Consider the following 18,767-nt stretch of genomic DNA (forward strand, 5'->3'; position numbering starts at 1 on the left):
ATTTTGCTTGGAAGCAAACAAAGATACAGTAAAGCTCTGCAGATATATAAATGGCCGGACTACTTTTTGTCGCATTATGGTGGCACTTTTTACAGTTGTCCTCCAGCTAGTCTTAAACAGAATCATAAAACAGCAGGGTACTGCTAGAAAAATTATAAATATCCATTTATGAGGCTGAAACTTGCTCGGGACTCAGTAGAGATATAACTGTCTGAACCACACCACAGAAACATCTGGAGCGTGTTGACAAGAGGACCTTAACATCATACAGCTTGAGGGTCAACACAACTGCCTGATTCTCATCAACATCATAATTAGCAATATTCTCAATGAAAAAGTAGTACTGGGCATAAGTTTCAATTCTACTCAGATTTTATGTATGAAACCTGATGGTTTTGTTGTTTTAACAGAATAAACAACTAATTCTAGTAATTGAAGTTTTATGAATCCAGTGATTGTGTAAGCCTAATAAAAAAATATTTTCATTTTTATTCAATAGGACTACACTTTATTTTTAACCTCCTTCAGCATGGAAAATGTTAGAGAAAAAAGCTGATTTTCTCCACACAAAACAGCACAGCAAAGGGCCACGGTGACATTAGGCAGGGGAGACTGTTGCTCAGTATGGCCTTTGGCTGTTTAATGAGACAGAACATTTGGCCAGTTGTGATCTGGCTGTTTTATTATGAGCAGACAACTGCAGAACCCATTTAGCAACCAAATACCTGTGGATTTGATTTTGACAGAGCTGTCTGCTTCTCCTCTGTCTGTCTCGCTCACATAATCACTCAAAGACCTGAACTGGACCAAAGGATTGGATTCAACAATTCTTTAAAAGCCGACATGTAAAAGTTTTGCTCCAGTCCAATTTAAAGCATATAGATGGGCTGACTTGACAGGACTTTTCATACATATACATATATATATATATATATATATATATATATATATATACGTGTGTGTGTGTGTGTGTGTGTGTGTGTGTGAGTATAATATATGTATGTGTATATGTGACGTCAAAGTACACAAGACTAGGAATCAAAGAATTCACATTTATATAAGAATAAACGCTTCTTTTTTTAAACACAAGTGGTACTGTAGATCTACATCAGTGCATATACATGGATATATAGAACAATGATAGTTGAACACAACTTGAATATAACCAACTTGGAACAGGTTAGTTAATCTTTAGGCCTAAAAAAAATGTTGATATAATAGCATTTTACCAGTTCAGGTAATGTCTGTTCACAAATTATCAGTTGTTATCAGTTATTACAGTTGTTTAAAACAATCATTGCTCTAGACTATTGTCTGTTCCACTGTGATAGCCTGTCTTCTATTATTGTAGTGTATTTGATAAATGAGCCAGTTGTCTCAGTGTTTGAACTGTTTTTACGACAAAGAGTGATTGAGAGCAATTCTACCGATGAAAGTTAAAAGATATAGATTGAAATCTGAAGCAGCAGAATGACAGTTCTGATAGGCTGTTAGCTGATAAACCTGTCTGTTCCCTCTGAGAAACAGAATGCTTGCCCATACCATGTGGTTCAGGTTCCAGCTGAAGTACCAATATTCCTAAAAGACTTGTTAATGTGCTTCGGGAATGATGCAAAACAAGATTACACTTGAGCACTGAAGATGTGGCAACAGTGGAAATGGATTCCTCAAGACAGTGCAAAGTAGCCTCAAGACTGTTTATATTGTTTTTCATATGACAGCTGTTAATAAAAAGTGTTTCAGTTAAACCAAGATGGTGTAAAAAAAAAAAACCCCAAAAAATAAGATTTCAGAAGGCTATCATTTTGATTATGTAGATTAATATAGATCATGGATTACTTAAGATTCTTTCAGTATATTATCAAGTATATGTTAGTATATTCAAAATTTCATTTCACAGACATAAATTACAGGTTTTATTCATTATGTTTCATATCATAAACTCAGAATCCCAAAGATTTATAAAATAGGTTTTTCTAATATAGGAAAAACCTATTTTAAGTTAACACATTGAAGCTAATCATTTACACCAGCTTGTGCTCAACATATTATCATGTGCAAGAACATTTCTCTGAGATTCGTTTTCCATTCATTTAGAGCATGATTCCACTCTTGGCATGACTTCAGAACTCATTGCCTCTTTTTATGTGTAGTCTGGGATTTTAAAAGATGTAATATGTTTTTTTAAGCTGATACAGTGTATGTGCAAGGTCAGTATTAAGTAGTATTAAACACATAATTTAAAGTATGTGGGGAAAAAACATTATTTTCCAAAAAAGAAGAGGAAAAGTTTAAATCTCCCTGTGGGGCTTTGATTCCCCCTTTGTGTGGACTGTTCAAAGAGGTAGCTGAGCCGGACACACAGGGGGCTCTGCTGTCGGTGCCTTTCCAGGAAGACTGATGATAGGCAGCAGCTTGAATCTGGCAGAAACTGAATGGACGCAGTGGCACAGAGAGTACTGGACATGTCTGTAGTGATTACATTCTGCTACAGAAGAAGTTCAGGGGTCAGGCTGACTGTGTACCGGCAGCTTGCTGCACCAAACTGACTGTATTCCCAGCACTGTGCAGTGCTATCTCCTTATGATGCCTCAGGCTAGCTCTGCAGGTTCACTGCCACTCTGTTGAGCCTTCTCAGAATTTGATAATCAAAATTAATTCCCTCAGTGCTCTGACTGCACACCTGTGTAGCTCATATTATTCCATGGAGATAACAGTTGCAAACGCAGATTTCACTGAAATGGTTCAAATTTACAGCATTAGCCATTAGCCATCTCTGCTTAAGATAATCAGCTAGTTAGTGGTAAAGCCAGAACAAGAAAATTGAAGCCAGACTCTTGATCCTGTCTGAGAACTATTTTCAGATCATTTTGACAGCAATTAATTCAGTTTAAGAAATCGAAATAACCAGTTCAAACCTCACCCTGTTTTATGAACATCTCTCAATAGCACGCAACACAAAGAATAATGCAACAGCAACAAAACCAGCTTCTGTGTGAAAATGATCATGTTTAAAGTCAATCTTTAAAGTCAGCAGTTTTTTAAAAAGTTTTAAATATCATACTGTTTACAATTTCAGACTTCAGAGGCTGAATTTCTTTCTCACTCAAACGGAAACACTTTTGGTGGTTGACAAAATGAGATTCAAAAACGAGAACCACTTTAACATAATTTTAAATACCTGGGGATGCTTGTGGAAATGTTTGAAGAAGGACTTACCGTCCTCTCGGGACTTCTGAATAAATGCATCAACCCCGCTTTCTCCATAGTTTCCCTCTGAAGCGACAGTAGAGACATAGTTCCAGTTCATAGCTTTGACAATGTCCACCATCGCCTGTGCCTGGTATGTGTCTGGAGGCACCACACGGGAAAAGAAGTCGTAGCGGGTGTTGTCACTCAGCTCTGGAGCTGTAGAAGCGTAGCTCACCTGAGGGATCTGCGAGAGAGGAAGAGAAGATCAAGAAATGTGATGGTTATGCATGATGAAATATATAAATAATATACTTTGTGCAAATTAATTATATATACAGCAAAAAGGTTCCACACAGTTTTGTGTACAAAAAAACAAACTGCTGAATAATATGACACCTAACAGCTGCTGATATCTCTCATGTACTCATTGTAGATTATTCTCCCTCGGCAGTTCGCACACTGTTGCTTTAAATAGTCCTGATGATCACAGGCTTAGCTACAATACTTTCTGAAAATTATTTTCCACACCAGTCAAGCAACACTAATCTCTTCATGACTTCACAGCAAGATTTATTTTGGTGTTGAAAAACATATAAGCACAAAAGCAAAGGTGTTGTCTCCAGAGCTGAAATAATACCCCATGTTCTTGTCAGTCTCCATAAAGATATTATTGTTTCTTAGTAATGATTACCATATTGTTTCCTAGTATAGTTTACAAGTAGAAAACGAGGTGTGGGTGTAGCTCAGTAGAGGGAAGATAATCAAAAGGAAGTCAAGTTCATTATTGTGATGGAAACAGCTTTGGTTTATCTTGAGATAGTTATTAAAAGAAATGATTATGTTCTTTAATAAATATCCTTTAAAACATCCAGGACACATAATAAGAGCTTATACTGGCAAGTGCAATTTTCAGAGTCTCTACATGCGTCTCTTCCGAAATGTATCTTTGTTCTTAGTTGCACTACACAAGTGTTTTTGCCGCCTCTAGCAGAAAACTCTTCGTCTCAACTTTTGCTTGCTCAAGTTATTTCAGATTTGTGGCTGTCATAGCTTGTGTGATCTTCTTATAGGATCTGTGCTGCACAGTTTGAAAGTTAACTGACCAGATTTTATGGCATTCAGTAATGTGGGTCCATTTCAAATATGGACACTCTTTTAATGTTGCTCCATTTTTCCCTCATTGTGATCGAATCGGCTTGTAGATGCAAAAAGCATCATTACATTTGCTGAAGGCCAAAACAGTGTTTAATTACATTTTCCTACATCCAGTGCCAAAGTAGAGCGCATGTCCTAAGGTCAGCTCTGCCTATTTAAGTAGTCGTAATACAGGAAGTATTTTACATAAAAACCCCACACAAAATGTCAAGATAATAAAATAATACACAACCAAAAGATCCTAATGTTGACAAATCAATGCGATATTGCATAATTTTATAATTATAATAAGTGAATACATTTCTATTGTAATAAAGATTAACTGCAAAAAACATTCATTTTCAGTGACAAGTTAGGAGGTAAAAATATCTGAATTTGACTGATGCGCTTGTGTTCTGACAGTGCTACATGAAAGTAAACGTTACCAGCTGAAAGTCCTGTTTTACCAATATTTGCTCCACAAACTGGAGTAAGACTGCTGTGGGAGTCATACTGTCCCTTCCTCTCTCCCTTACTTCCCACAGCTGAGGCCTTTGATGTGGTCAGCTGCAGCGTTGCACTGATTCTACTTCCACTGTGCGCCCTGCTTGTAGCTGCAGCCTGTGCTAGGAGTACAGCTGTTCAATCTGTGCCCGTGACCTACAGCTCCTTGCAACTCATTTTACTCCACAATGACTTTACTTTTGTTCGTTTGTTTTTTGTTGGTAAAACTGGAACGAGAGGTGCCTTAAATCTGTACTTAAGACTGTATTCTGTGCAGACCTGGCTTTAGGAAGTGAATTGTGATGCAGCAAGCGAGCCACTCAATACAGCCTTGTTAAGTTGATTTTCTTCAAAGAGGAGAACATGCAGAAAAGGGAAGTCTGTGTTGGTTTATAATGGACTGTCTGTGTGTGTTGCATGTTATCACACTGTGTCTTGTCTTCAGAGCATTTCTATGTCACTTGTCTTGTGTCAAGTTAGTATTGCTTGTAGAAACTGCCCTGCCTCACAAGCTCTGATCACTGAATAAATGTTAGAGACTAACATGCGACTTACATGTGTTTCTGCCCTGTTGTAGTATTTGGCTATTGAGTCTGCACCCTGCAGACTGGCAGCACTTTGTTGCTGTAACATAAGCAGGTCAGTGTACTTTTAACCACTAAGTCTGTTCTCTTCTCTTTTTTTCCACCTTTGTTTCTCTCTCCCTCTTGGAAAAATTAATCGTGTGAATCATATTTTTTTTGTCTCTCACTCTTTTGACGTCATGAGACGACAGGCGAGATTCAGCAGGATGAAAGTTAAGTGTTGTACAAAGGTGTTTGGAAGGTGTTAATGATGCCTTGTTTTAGATTATTTTAGTGCTCTAACATACAGCGAAAATGAGCTTTTTAGCCATTCACACCCCAAATTTGCTCCCCGAGTCATGTGTCAGAGTGATAGATGTTATATCTTAATAATTTTCCTAACACAGTATGTCCTTCCAGAATAAAATATGAGGTGATAACACATGTATCATACTGCCTCTGGCATCTGCCTTATAGTATCCTGTCTCTTTTAAGCTCGTTTTCCAGATGTTTCATTTAAAACTCAGATTGCATCTAATCAACCATCTCCTGCTGACATTTATGGCCGTACCTGCTATTTATGCTTATGCTGTTACTGTATTTTCCAACTGATGTTCAGTCTTCTTAGAAGAAGCTGACATAAAAAGCTAATTTTCTAAAGATAAAATGCCAATTTTGAAGCTAATTTGCTGAACTGAGGAAGTCTTATAGCAGAAAACAATAACATATATGGATCTTATGAATAGTATATGAAAATTGGATTTCAAAGAAGGTCTTTTAATTTTGCTGTTCCCATGTATTGCAGTGCTGTTGTGACATGTCCAGACTCATATCTGCCAAATAAGTGTGAGGTGCTGTGAAGCTACGCTGTTGTATTTTTCACCTGAGGGATTTTCACTCCTGTAACAATCACACAATTTCAGCGTTCTGTCAAGATTCAGGAGAGGCAGAGCTTGTCGTGTTTGTCTTGCCAAGATTTCTTGCTCACTGGACTACAGCGATGGTCCTGAACAGTGTGCTCCCTCTAATAGAACAGAGTCGCTTCTTAGCATCCGCTGAAGAAATTAAATTCTTCGGCACAGGTGCCGCCTGATGTACCTCCAGTGAATCAAAGATACCGGGAGAAAAAATACAAACGTGATGTGTGGCGCTTTGATGGGGGTTTTGACATAAGAAAGGGGTTTGCTCTGAGCAGATGAATTCAGCATGGATTACTACACTCGTAAACACATTCAGTGATAAAGATCTTAGTAGGTTGTTTAAAAATGACTTGGTTCTAGTAATGCTGTGTACACTTACCATCTGTTCAGGCTGAGATGAAAGCGGCTGAACTTGCTGTCCTCTCAGATGAGCTTTTTGTGATTCAGTCAGTATAGGGAATGCCAGTACATTATTCCCTCCTCTCCAAGTTTATAGAGCTCTTTTAATCAGCACCTACCCTACCCCACCACTATCCATTTAATGTCTAATGGGCTTAGGAAATATGTTTAATTGCTGTGATGTGAGTCTCAAGAAGATATTTGATGCAGATTTAATGTTCAAATCACTTGCTTTAAATAACTGTGCCTTTTTAAAAATTCAATGAGCTCATTTGGCACTGCATCAATGCAGGAGTAATGATGCTCATTAGAACTGTACAGAAATATTATACATCTACAGTGTTTGCTGGGGAAGAAAAATCAAAAGCTTTAGTCGGGCTTTGGAAATGTTTCTGCAAATACTTCCTATGAAAATGTAAAAGGAGTATATTTTTTATCTATGAAAGCAGAAAAAAGGTTTCAGTTCACAGGAAGAGTCCATATTTAGGATTGGTGTTACTGTGTACGAGGTGTTGATGTATTATTAAAATGTATTTTCACTAAGCGAAGAAAACAAGAAGAGAAAAATAAGATAAAAACAATGGTTCCAGATACATTTGCAGGTTTAACTACTAAGTTCAACTAAAAACATCCGTCGTCTAATTAACTTGTCACCAGAATCCTATGAACAGTTTATGTTTACTTAAAAGGTGCAATAGATATTAATTAAATGAACACTTATATTCATGATATAATATGCAAGATTTAATGATGACTTATTTTTCCAAAACTAAATACATTTTTTCACTATAAAACATGACAAAAAAGGTGATAAACCTTATGTAAGCATGCTTGGTTCATTAGCTAATGGACACAAATCCCTTAGAGCTTGTGTCAGAAAGAGCAATAAGTATGTAAAATGCATGTATGTACATGTTTATGTATGCGCTGTGTTGACCTCTTATGAACAAGGGAGTGGCTGAAACTAGCTTCGTAATCAAAACCAAGGCAATTCTTATAAACTAGCAAAACATGTACTGATTAAAATAAGAAAATAAAGGACACTAATTGAGAACAAATATATTTGATGTGTGGGAATTATGACTGGAATTTAGAGTATATATTGATGTAATTCATGTCTACCTAGAAAATTAGTCTAAAATATATTATTATGGCATAAAACTTTTTATGTAATTCTCAGACAAGTCTTCAGCTATCTAGCTAGATAGCTACAGCTGATATAATCTGATTTTCATTTTAGGCCTCGGTCACACAGGCCATGAGACCCTTTGGAAAAACTATGGCCAACCAATCAGTGTATTCCCTAACTAGAGAATGACTGGTTGCTCGGTGAAATTGGTCATAAATTTTTGTACCAAAAACCTCCTTCTGATTGCTTTGGTTGGAGGCAGATTGGTGTGATCACCTGTAATTTACATGGAAGGCGCAGTGACACTTGAAAAAGGGAAATGCAAACCAGAGAGGGAGAACATTTCCCTCTCGAAGTAATGGTCGTGACTTACCGCTGAAACCAACGTATTTCAAAAGGCACAGCTTTTATTTTAAAGTTTCTAGTTTCCATATTCCAGCTATTCCCTAAATTGTGCTGTTGTCTCTAATTTGCAAAACACTTTTGACTCTACCTGCATATAAAGAGTTTTGTAAATGTAGTTACTGTGTTGTTTCACAGATGCTCTTGAGAGCCATAGCACCTTTAGGCATACAGCTGTAGTCTTCAATTAAAAAATAGCTGAACATAAAACTGGATGTCATCCAAGGTGAAGCATCCAGTCAGTAAATCCTGTCATAGTAGATTTCCATTCTTAGCCAATGGTATGTTAAGCAGTAGTGTCATGCTTAGTGACAGATATTGCTGTGCTAATGACATTTATATGCTTTCTAATATTCAGTTACTTTTCTTATCATTAAGACACCTTTCCTGCCAGGGGGAAAAAAACGTTATCTATAAAGCTTGGCTTGACCCTGTGAATAACTACTGGACGAATCTGCTGAGTCATAAAGCCCGCTGAGATCTTTCCACCCATTGTTACTGAGATCAATATAGTGAGTATAAAGAGAACAATGCAAGCTCCACATAGATGCTTGTGCCCAGGATCAAAATCAGATCCGATACTACAGGTGCTTAATCACTTCTACTCTTTATAGTTTGCCAAGTATTTTTCTCAACAACATATAAGCGGACTCTGTATTGCCTTTTACTAACTCAATTTTACATAGAATCTTAACAATGAGGGTAATTATCTGAAGAAATTTTGTAACCCTTCACCCTCGGCAACAGTATTTCCCCCAGATTAACTGCTTTGGTTTCAGTAGGAGTGGAGAGAAACTAGAGAAAAATCCCCACTGTCTGTTTTGCTTTATTTTGATATGGATCAGTTTAGTCAGTCTGCAGTTTCGTATCAAAGTGGTCAGAGCAAACATGAATGTTGTTTTTGTGTGTGTTTGTATTTGTCTTGCATGGGTCTGATGTAAATGAGGTAAATGCTGATGTGAAACTATCTGTCTACCCATCCATCATTTACTTGGATAAAAGATATAAAAACACTATCTTTTAAAAATAAATTTTAAAAATTGGGTTTTTTGTGTGTTTCTGTCATAAAAAAATGAATACACAGGAAAAAAATGTGTTATGCAATAATAATAAAAAAGTCCTGCTTAAAAGAAACTTTAATTGGATTTAGAGCAGCTAGAATGTTAAAGAAAAAATGGCACTGGCAAGTCCAATCAGCAGCAAGGTAATTAAAGCCATTGTCAACTAACACCTGCAAGATTAGCTTGCTAGCATCTCAGTATTTGTAATTTTAATATACTCTAAAATCCTTATAGATTCAGACCACTGAAAATCTCAAGATAGACAGAAACTGTCAGACATTTCTATCCAGTAAGGCACTTATTGCTCTCAGGAGATGGAAGCAAAAACAGACATTAAGAGCTGTGTAAGAATACTTTGGCACTGCTCCTAGCTTCAGTTCACAGGAAGAGTCCATTGATAACTCACATTGCTTTATATAAAACGTTCTGATTTTTTGTCTTAAAGTTTGAATGAAGCCGTCTCACCTGCTGCTAACCTTACATTGATTTATACAACACCACCCGTGTTGTTATATACTAGGCTCAAATAGTATAATGTATATTGTTTCCGTATGATAAGGTGCTTTATGTGAATTACATGGGTGAATACTGATAATACTGAGATTGAAGTTATGAGTATTTCATATTCAACATATATATTTTATGACGAAACGTGCTGCCCATGTAAAACCTGTAAGCAATGAGCCAATCTTAGTTTAAATAATGTGGAAACACAAAATAATGTGTCTTGATGCATGCTCAGTCATCCAGGTAAGGAAATCCCAAAAAGTTGATTCTGTTCATCTCGACATAACGTTTTCAGTGGGAGAAGTAACAGCACATTTGCATAATGACTGAAACTAGCACCACTGACAAATAATGGGCTGTGAGCTCAGTTTCATGATTGTTAATAAATACATTGTAATGACGATTGATCAACAACCTGATCAATGACAATTGACAATTTTGTCGATGCTCAGTGAAAAAGATACTTACGAGCCGCTGAAACAAGATTGTCTGAGGCAGTTAGAACAAGACAATGCTATTGACTGGACCTCATACTACAGGTCATATCCAGGGGAAGCTACGCCAAGTCTGTATGGTTCACCAAAGATACATAAACAGCGTGTACCTTAAAGATCAATTGTTTGTATGATCAACTTGGTCATCTATAACATTTCAAAGTTTCTGGCTTTGATGGTAGGCAGCTCTGAACACCACATCCAGAACACTTTTTTTGAGAAGGTGAAAAATGTCATGATGCAGGCAGATGAAACAATGGTCTCATATGATGTTACATGTTACTTGCTGAATAAATGAGCTCCTTAGCCAGTCTTTGATGATGGCTCCAGAACCTTCAGAAGTAACTTGCTTCCCTTCCTTGGTTCAATGATCAGTTACTTTTTTCAGTTACTACCCATAATTTGTGGCTATAGGTGAGGATAGGAATATAGATTTGCCAGTAAATCGCTAACTTTACTTGCGTGCTCAGCCATGAGTTCACCACAACAGAACCGCACAGCACCTGCATCACTGTAGATGCTGCACTAATCCATCTGTCAATCTCCCATTCCACTCTCATGAACACTACTTAAACCCATCAACTTGAGGCAGCAACTCATCTGCGATCTGAAGTGGGCAACTGCCTTTTCTGACTGAAAACCATGCCCTTGGATTTGGAAGCATCAATTCTCATCCCAGCCACTCCACACTTGGCTGCAAAACTCTCGAGTGCAAGGTGGAGGTCATTACTCTTTGAAGCCACCTGGACCACATGAAAATCAAAGGTTTGATCATCAGACCATCAAACTGGACGCCCTCTATCATTTCTCCTAGAAATTATGACCACAAACTTATGAGCTGAATCTGTGACAGCTAATCAATATTTAATCATGCTGAATTTAAGGAAGTTGTTTTAAAGAAAATTACATTTAAATAAAACATCAGACAAGTACGGAAGTAATTCCTGCATATGTTAGTGTAGAATACTTCCACTGCCTTTATAACATCCTGGGCTATCACTAATTTTTCCATGCTGTCGCTGATAGCCAAGAAATGTAGGAACTGGTTCGTAGGTTAATTTTTGAGAATTAGAGTTGCCAGTATTTTATGTTAAGGAGCCAAACCTTACAGCATAAATCTTTCCAATTTTTGCCAGGTTAGTTGTTTCCTGCAGAACCCAAAGGTAATTAAAAATAACACTGGGCTGCTCCACAGTGCAAGGTTGCATAAAGTTGTTATGGGGAAACAGCTTTTGAAAATAGTAGAGTGGAGCAATATGGGGGGCTTCTATATACCTGAATACTTTATGGAGATCAACAAAATTTAGAATTTTTTAATTTTTAGTTTAATAGATTAATTGCAAGACACTTTCTAAGCTCGACTTTATTTTGCACCATAACTAGCAACAGTGTCACTAATTGGTTTGCATTTTAGAACCAAACATTTCTTTCTATTTTAGTGTTCCAGGACCTGATTTACAGGTTTTGCAGTGGTGAAAGCCCTGGATCTGACATGATATACAAACCAGTCTACACAACTCGTTTTGTCATTGTTCGTTTATTCAATTCGAAACTCACATGCACACATGCAAGCACCCACTCACTCGTGCATGTGCGTACACACACACACGTACAAACACACTTGGGTGTAAAACCCATAGATGCACAAACACACCAAACCCAGTGCAAAACAGTAGCCAGAGGCTATTTCTGCATTGTTACAGTTTGCATAAATCTTTGTATCTCTGAAAAAAAAAATAGAGCAGGCAGGCAATAGATAAGAGTGTATTTCCCATTCTTGCAGAGGTGGGCCGTTCCACTCCATTTGCAGCCTTTTGTCAAAATAGGTAGCTAATTTTTCATACTTTGCCTTAGCAAAAACAATACGAAAAATCTTGCAGCCAAATTAAATATTTGATGGGCCTCAGCACTTGTTGTTTACTCCCTGTTTCGAAAGACACTCTGTGTTCCTACACATGGCTTTTGTTCTATTTGTTAAGCAGTGGCAATCATTAATTTGAGCAGTGGCAACTGTGATTAATTATCTCATTACAAATTGAATTATTACTTGCGTTAAACATGCAAATGAGCTCAACTAAAGGTTGAGCATGTTGTGAGATTTGAACTAAATGACATTTGTGATTAATGACTCATTGCATAAACAACAATGCACTTGTTTACCACAAAAATTGAAGGAAGTTGTATAAAGTGCAAATAATGCTCAGGTTTTGACTAATCTTCCCCTGGGTTATAATGAATTAGCATGATAACCCCAGCATTAACAACCACATAAAAAAGATGAATGTGTGATCAAAATACCTAACTGATGCTTCATCAAGTATTGCCTAGCTATGAAAAGCCAGAGTATTTTATGAGAGCTCTGGAAGATGTAGAACAGATGTTAAAAATTGTAATATTATGAAACGTCTGGGTGTCTTCACAGTTAGCACAATGGATATCCCTTTTGTATTCAGCAATCCTGAACTGGTGCTCTCCTCTGTCTCCTCTTCTAAGGCAACTAATACATACTGCATTGGTGCAGAAGACATCAGTGAAGTGAAAAAGGGATATTCTTAGCAGTGCCTTGGGATAGAAATGGATTTAATATCTCTGGGAAGGTTCACAATAAGTCTTGCACGTCACATCGTATTCAGTTTATTCACTGATCTCGCTCAATCTCAAAAGTGTCTTAAAGACCATGAGGTCAGTGGTGTACAGGCCTGCAGTGTATTGTGATGCCTGTTGTTTCTGCATTAAAAAAAATATCATTATTGGACAGCTCTACTCAATATTTACTGCAATGCTTCACACCAGTGATGGAGCCACACCAGGGAGAGAGCCAATAACTGTTTGTTTTGTTTGTTTTTGGGTTTTTTTTTTGGGGGGGGGGGGGGGCGGTCCCTCTGGGCCAGTTCACAACTTCTTTGTATAATTATATGCCCAATTCATTCTTCTGCATCACTGAATCATGACCTAAACGGATTTCAGCCCAAGACACTTCATTAAAGCTTTTGTATTCAGAACTCTTGTTGGCAGCAGCCATAAAAATTATCAGGAGGCACAAATGTGACAGACACCAGTGTTAGCAGTAAAACTGGTGATAACGGACTAAGAAGATGGAGCTAACTAAAAATAATGAGTTCATAATAAATCTAGTTTTCCTGAGAGGAAACCATAACCTGAAGGGAAATATCATGTTTAAAATAAATGTGATTCATTTACAGTATTTCATTTCAATGCGGTTTATTTGACCAATTCTTTTTCCTGATAACCATGAAATGTATGTTTTATTACATTCCTTTATAAGAAAGGAAGACTAAATGAGAAAAAAAAAAATAAAGAACAGTAACTTGAAAAATTAGCTGCCATTTTTTAAGTATTATGATCAATCAGAAAAAGTCACCAAAAAAAAGCTAGTTTGATTGTTCATTGTAATGAATATGTAACTTCTGTATATACTTTTTTCAGTTTTCTAAAGAAAATAAAAAACCTGCACTGTATGTATGTTGTCAGTTCCATGGCTTTGGTTCTAGATGGAAAGAACTCATGATACATAATAGACAAGAAAACCAAGACTATTATCATTTTTTCCTAGCATTGCTCTGTGGCACTTTTGGTCTGTCACTTTGGTCTAGATTAAATCTCTGGATTTGCAATATATTGCTATTCATTTTTGCAGACATTCATAGAGGAACTGCCATAAATTATAGTATTTAATATTTATGTTCAACTATAGAATTTATATTTTTTGCAATGCCATATTAGCATTTCATTAGCATTTACCTTAAAGTATTTTTTGCCAACTTGGCTGTAGAAATAAAATATATGCAAATTAGTACCACATTATGGATGTGTAATGCATTCACTTGACAAATAAACTCAGAGAAATCTTTTCATTTAACAAAAATCTGAATTAATGAGATAATTATCAGGGAAACTAAGAGAAAACGTCCCCCTGCTCAGTGTCAATACAACTTTCTTTTGGCTTACTTTTAAAACAGTGAGAGATACAGGCATCTCTGTCTCTTGATTTCTTTTTTTTTTTCTTTTTTTTTCTACATGCATCATCATATATCCTGAAACCCTCCTGGTTCCAATGATCAAGGAATATCCTGTAACACCGGGAGACAAACATTACCATCTGTATAAGTTAAAGATGCCGGTATCTCTCAGTGCATCTCCCTAATGTACATTAATTGTGGGGCCATTATTGCTCATGAAATTAGACTTTCAAGTCAACAGAGCATCTTTGGGGATTATAACTTATGTCATTAATTCAGAAAAACAGAGCAACATTTTTGCAATTAAAGAAACTCCTATGCAGTTATCTCATCTCACAATTATCTCAAAACAAATAATTTGAAGACCAAAATTTAACAGCTTTTTGTAGAAACTATGATTTCTGTTTATTATTTAAGATGTAAATTATGTTATGATGGCCTATGTGCATCTCAATCTAAAGCCATTGGGAATTCAATCAAGCATTCCCTGAGGGTGCACTACTGGAAGACACTCCCAAAATTATCTCATCAGCTCCATTTACAGAGGGTACTTCCCAAATCTTTCACCACTGCTCTCATTCCCTTCCCTCTAGTTATTCTGCTTCAAGAATCAAGCTGTGTGAGAAGTAGTGAAACAGAATGGAAAACTGAGCGAGACTAGATGTACTTATCAGCTTTAGCATGAAAGATAAAAAATCAATTAATTATGACTGCTTCTAAGGGTTTTTAATGTGATTATTTATTTATTATTGTTCAGTACTGATATATTAAGGTAATTTTGCTTTATTTTCAGGCTAGTCGGTCTGATTTAGATTATCCAATTTAAGTATAATCACACACTTGTAAATGCATTCTAAAGTTCTTCATAACCATCTTCCTCATCATATTGATAAGGAGTGTCTCCCAGTAGTGCACCCTCAGGGAATGCTCTTAAACAACAAAGTACAACAAGGTATCTGAGCAGGTATTACTCATATGTACATGCAAGCAATATTAAAATTTCATACAAATAGTACAAATACAGTAGATTTGGGACTATTTGCAAATTTAAGCTCCATCTTGACACTTCCCAGCTGGCCAATTACTGAGTTTCACGTTCCTTGCTAATGGTCAGAAAATATGAATACTGAAATGGTCTTTCTCTGCAAGCATATTCTGTTTATTCAGCATGCTTTAGTCAGCCAAATTTATCACCCTTGAAACTGGGTAAACATGTAATAAAATGTGTCAGTGAAGCATTTCCATTGAGGAATAAGGAATCTAGTGGGGATAAAAGGGCTTATTTCAGATGGAGGACTAGAGATGAATAGAGGTCAGAGAGACCGCTGGTGCCCAGTTGTTTTGCTCTCAAAGTCAAAATAAAAAGCCAAGCAAAATTGAAGCCAGTGTGTAACATAAAGAGTTGTCCCGAGTGAACAAGGTAAACAAGCGGTGTTGATGTGAAGAGCAGAAATTGGAGCTCGCTTCTATCAAACAGCAAGCCAACCTAGCAAAGTTCAAGCATCTCTAAGTAAAACAGTATCAGGCAGGGAAATTAAAAGCCCAGTGGAACACCTGCGAAAATTGAGGGGGAAAAAAGAAGAAGATAGGAGATAGGGCGCTGACTTAATTATTCCCATCAGCGGAAAACCAGCACGGAAGTGACATATTAGATATTTCTGTCATTTCTTGCTTACTAGTAGAGACCATGACAGAGAGTACTAAGGTTGAGTGTGACAGATGAGGTGAAGCAATGCACTCTCTTTCATGTGCTGATATCTGAAAAGGTTGATTACTACATGCCTTATGGTGCCATGTGTAGATCTGAAAGAGAGCAAAGAACACAGTTTTGATCTAATTTCATCCCATTGATATGTAAAAACTTACTAGTTGACAACTTCTTGCTCCTTTAACCTTTAAGTGTGCTTGTTTTGCACTCCGGTAACCCTTAACGTTGGTAATTAAGGAGTTTGTTCAAGAGAAGCTATTTATTCCTGCCTACTGCACTGAATAAGTGTACATTTCTGGACAGTATAGCCCCATTCATAATTTTGGTTTAGCCCCCAAATAATTTTACACTGCTGTTTATTGTAGGGTCTTTACCTGACAATATGAAGTGCTTTGAGGTAACTGAAAAGAGAGAATTTGTATTCATTGAATGTAATCCTATGACAAATTGTTTGTTTTTTTTATCTTTTCTTGAATACATGTATGTTTAAGAAACAGCCCAGAACCAGAGCACAAGGCTTTGTAACAGCGTAATGGCTAATATATATTTATAAAGTTATGAAAATTTTAAATAGCTTTTAATTAATATCAAAACACATGAAATGGGTGTGTAAAGTTGATCCGAGCAGAGGCCAGGAGGCAGAAGGGAAGGTGGGTAATGTTTTCTGCTCCTCTGATTGGTGAATGTTAGCCAAGTTCATTTTAAGGATGATTAAAAGCATCGTCACTTTTGAATAAAAGACTTTTTAGTCAAGTCAGACTTCCTTTTCTTGCTGTGCTACTGGGATGTGATATTTCTAATTAAAATTACTACTGCCAGTGCAATTACAACTACTAGTACAACTAGTTATATTAGTAAGGCTGGCAATTCTGTTATTTATACTGCAATTGCTGTCACTCTGGACATTGCTCCAGGGTAACATCTATTACACTGTAATTACACATCTTTTAAAACAAGCACAGGTTATAATCAAGGCAAGGCAAGGCAAGTTTATTTGTATAGCACAATTCAACAACAAGGTGATTCAAAGTGCTTGATCAAGTACAAGAAGTTTCTTCCTAGGCATTAAGAAAACAAGTCACCAGGTATACTTGGGTTGCCTAACTGAGTAGCCTGTATGTGGGAAACTCTAATAGCAACTGTACATGCATTACTGATAGTACATGCATTACTGATAAACTCTCAAAATCTCAAAGTCAAAGTGTTCAAGGACAGAACAGTTTGTTGTTTTTATTGTGTGTTCATTAGTTCACTTTGTACTTTTGACACTGATATTTATGCTTGCTAAGAGACATTATGTATGGCATGATTACCCAATATTACAGTCCTCTTTGTGTGAAAACAGACAAATGTGCATCTTCTACGTCCTCTATTTACAATGCAAAGAAAACCAAAACCTATCCATACAGTCAATTTCTGTCTCTAACTCACAGGATATTAGTATTAGTAATAGTCAGTGTGCTTCAGTCAGTATAATTTGGTATCATTATCTACTTCTATACCTTTTTACTCTTCTTGGTATAAGGCCACAGTCTTTAAGCACTATTTCGTATGAGATGATGCAAATTTTTTACAGCTCGTGTTTGCAAGCTACCTGGTCCCTTGTGTTTCAATCCCAACAACTAAACCCTAAACTATGACCCTATATTATTGCTTGGGATTTCTTATTAATATTACATTGAGCTGCTTGATACTCTTGGGCACTGCCCTTTATTGCATTTTACTCCATTTTTTAAACTCTAGTAACTTAGAGTTCGATTTTTATAGGATTTTTGGTGTACTTTTACCTTTGGTAAATCAACCTTTTCGTTTACATATATTCCTATGTGTCTATTATATATGTTCTCTATAAGAAACAAAAATACATTGCAGTCCATGACTCATAGTGAGAGTAAGAACTGAGCTCTGTGGGGTTCTAACAATAATTAATCAACTATGGAAAAGAGTATTAGTAATGCATAATCATTTAACAATACGGAAATGAAACCTTTTCTCTGTGTTTTAGTGTTTCTATTCAAGAGCTGGCTGATCAATACTGAATAAATCAACACTGAATTTAGTCTAACTCCCAGCAGTTTTCAACAAAGAAGCCTTGTGTTATAGACCAACAGATGCAGTTAATTCATGCAACCAAAATATTTTTAGTGTATTATGTTCAATTTTGCTTTCAACACTAACAAAACATTTCCTTTACCTCAGATGTGACTCATTGTGTTTGCTGTCAAATTTAGTGTATCAGCAGGCTGAGAGTATCAGGGATTACTGCTGTTTTATGGTGAAATATTTTTGTGCTCTTCAGACACTCCATAGCATGCAAATATCAGCAAATGATATATCTTTATACAGATGAACTGTTCACACCTCTGAGGCTTTTCAATTCAGGAGAAATGCCTTAGCTCAGCAAAAGCCAGCTGAGATATGGCTGTAAATAAGAAAGTGATGCAGAAACTGGGAGGATGGATAAGTGCTGATGGGCAAGCACAACTGTCTTCTTACAAGACAGTTCATTAAACACCTTTCACGGCCACCGTGGCGCTGTGCCTGAAATACAAAGTGCAATATGAGCGTATTCAGGTCAAGGGGTCAGTGCTGTAAAAGTTTCAATGCTGAGACAGGAGCAGGGAGTAAATAGTCACGGACAGCGTGTCCTAAAGTCATCAGAGAAACAGTACTGACCACTTTATCTCCACTCCAGAGATCTGGCACTCTTGAAACAAAGCGCAGTAATGAAGACAGATATTAATGGAGTATTAACAATGTGGAGTGGCAACACT

The 18,767-nt window shown here is 36.7% G+C and overlaps 1 protein-coding gene across 3 annotated transcripts in view; it reads right to left on the minus strand.

The window, feature by feature from the left end:
* The window catches only part of LOC309696525 (metabotropic glutamate receptor 4-like), a 210,765-nt gene that overhangs the window by 61,613 nt on the left and 130,385 nt on the right, over positions 1-18,767 (minus strand). For all 3 annotated transcript variants that reach the window (XM_082517784.1, XM_082517783.1, XM_082517785.1), the window contains one exon: positions 3,220-3,436. In XM_082517784.1, the coding sequence (XP_082373910.1) occupies positions 3,220-3,436 (217 nt within the window). The remainder of the gene's footprint in view (positions 1-3,219; positions 3,437-18,767) is intronic.

The sequence above is a fragment of the Aulonocara stuartgranti genome, assembly GCF_965226115.1.
Source record: "Aulonocara stuartgranti genome assembly, chromosome: 20".
Classification (NCBI taxonomy): domain Eukaryota; kingdom Metazoa; phylum Chordata; class Actinopteri; order Cichliformes; family Cichlidae; genus Aulonocara; species Aulonocara stuartgranti.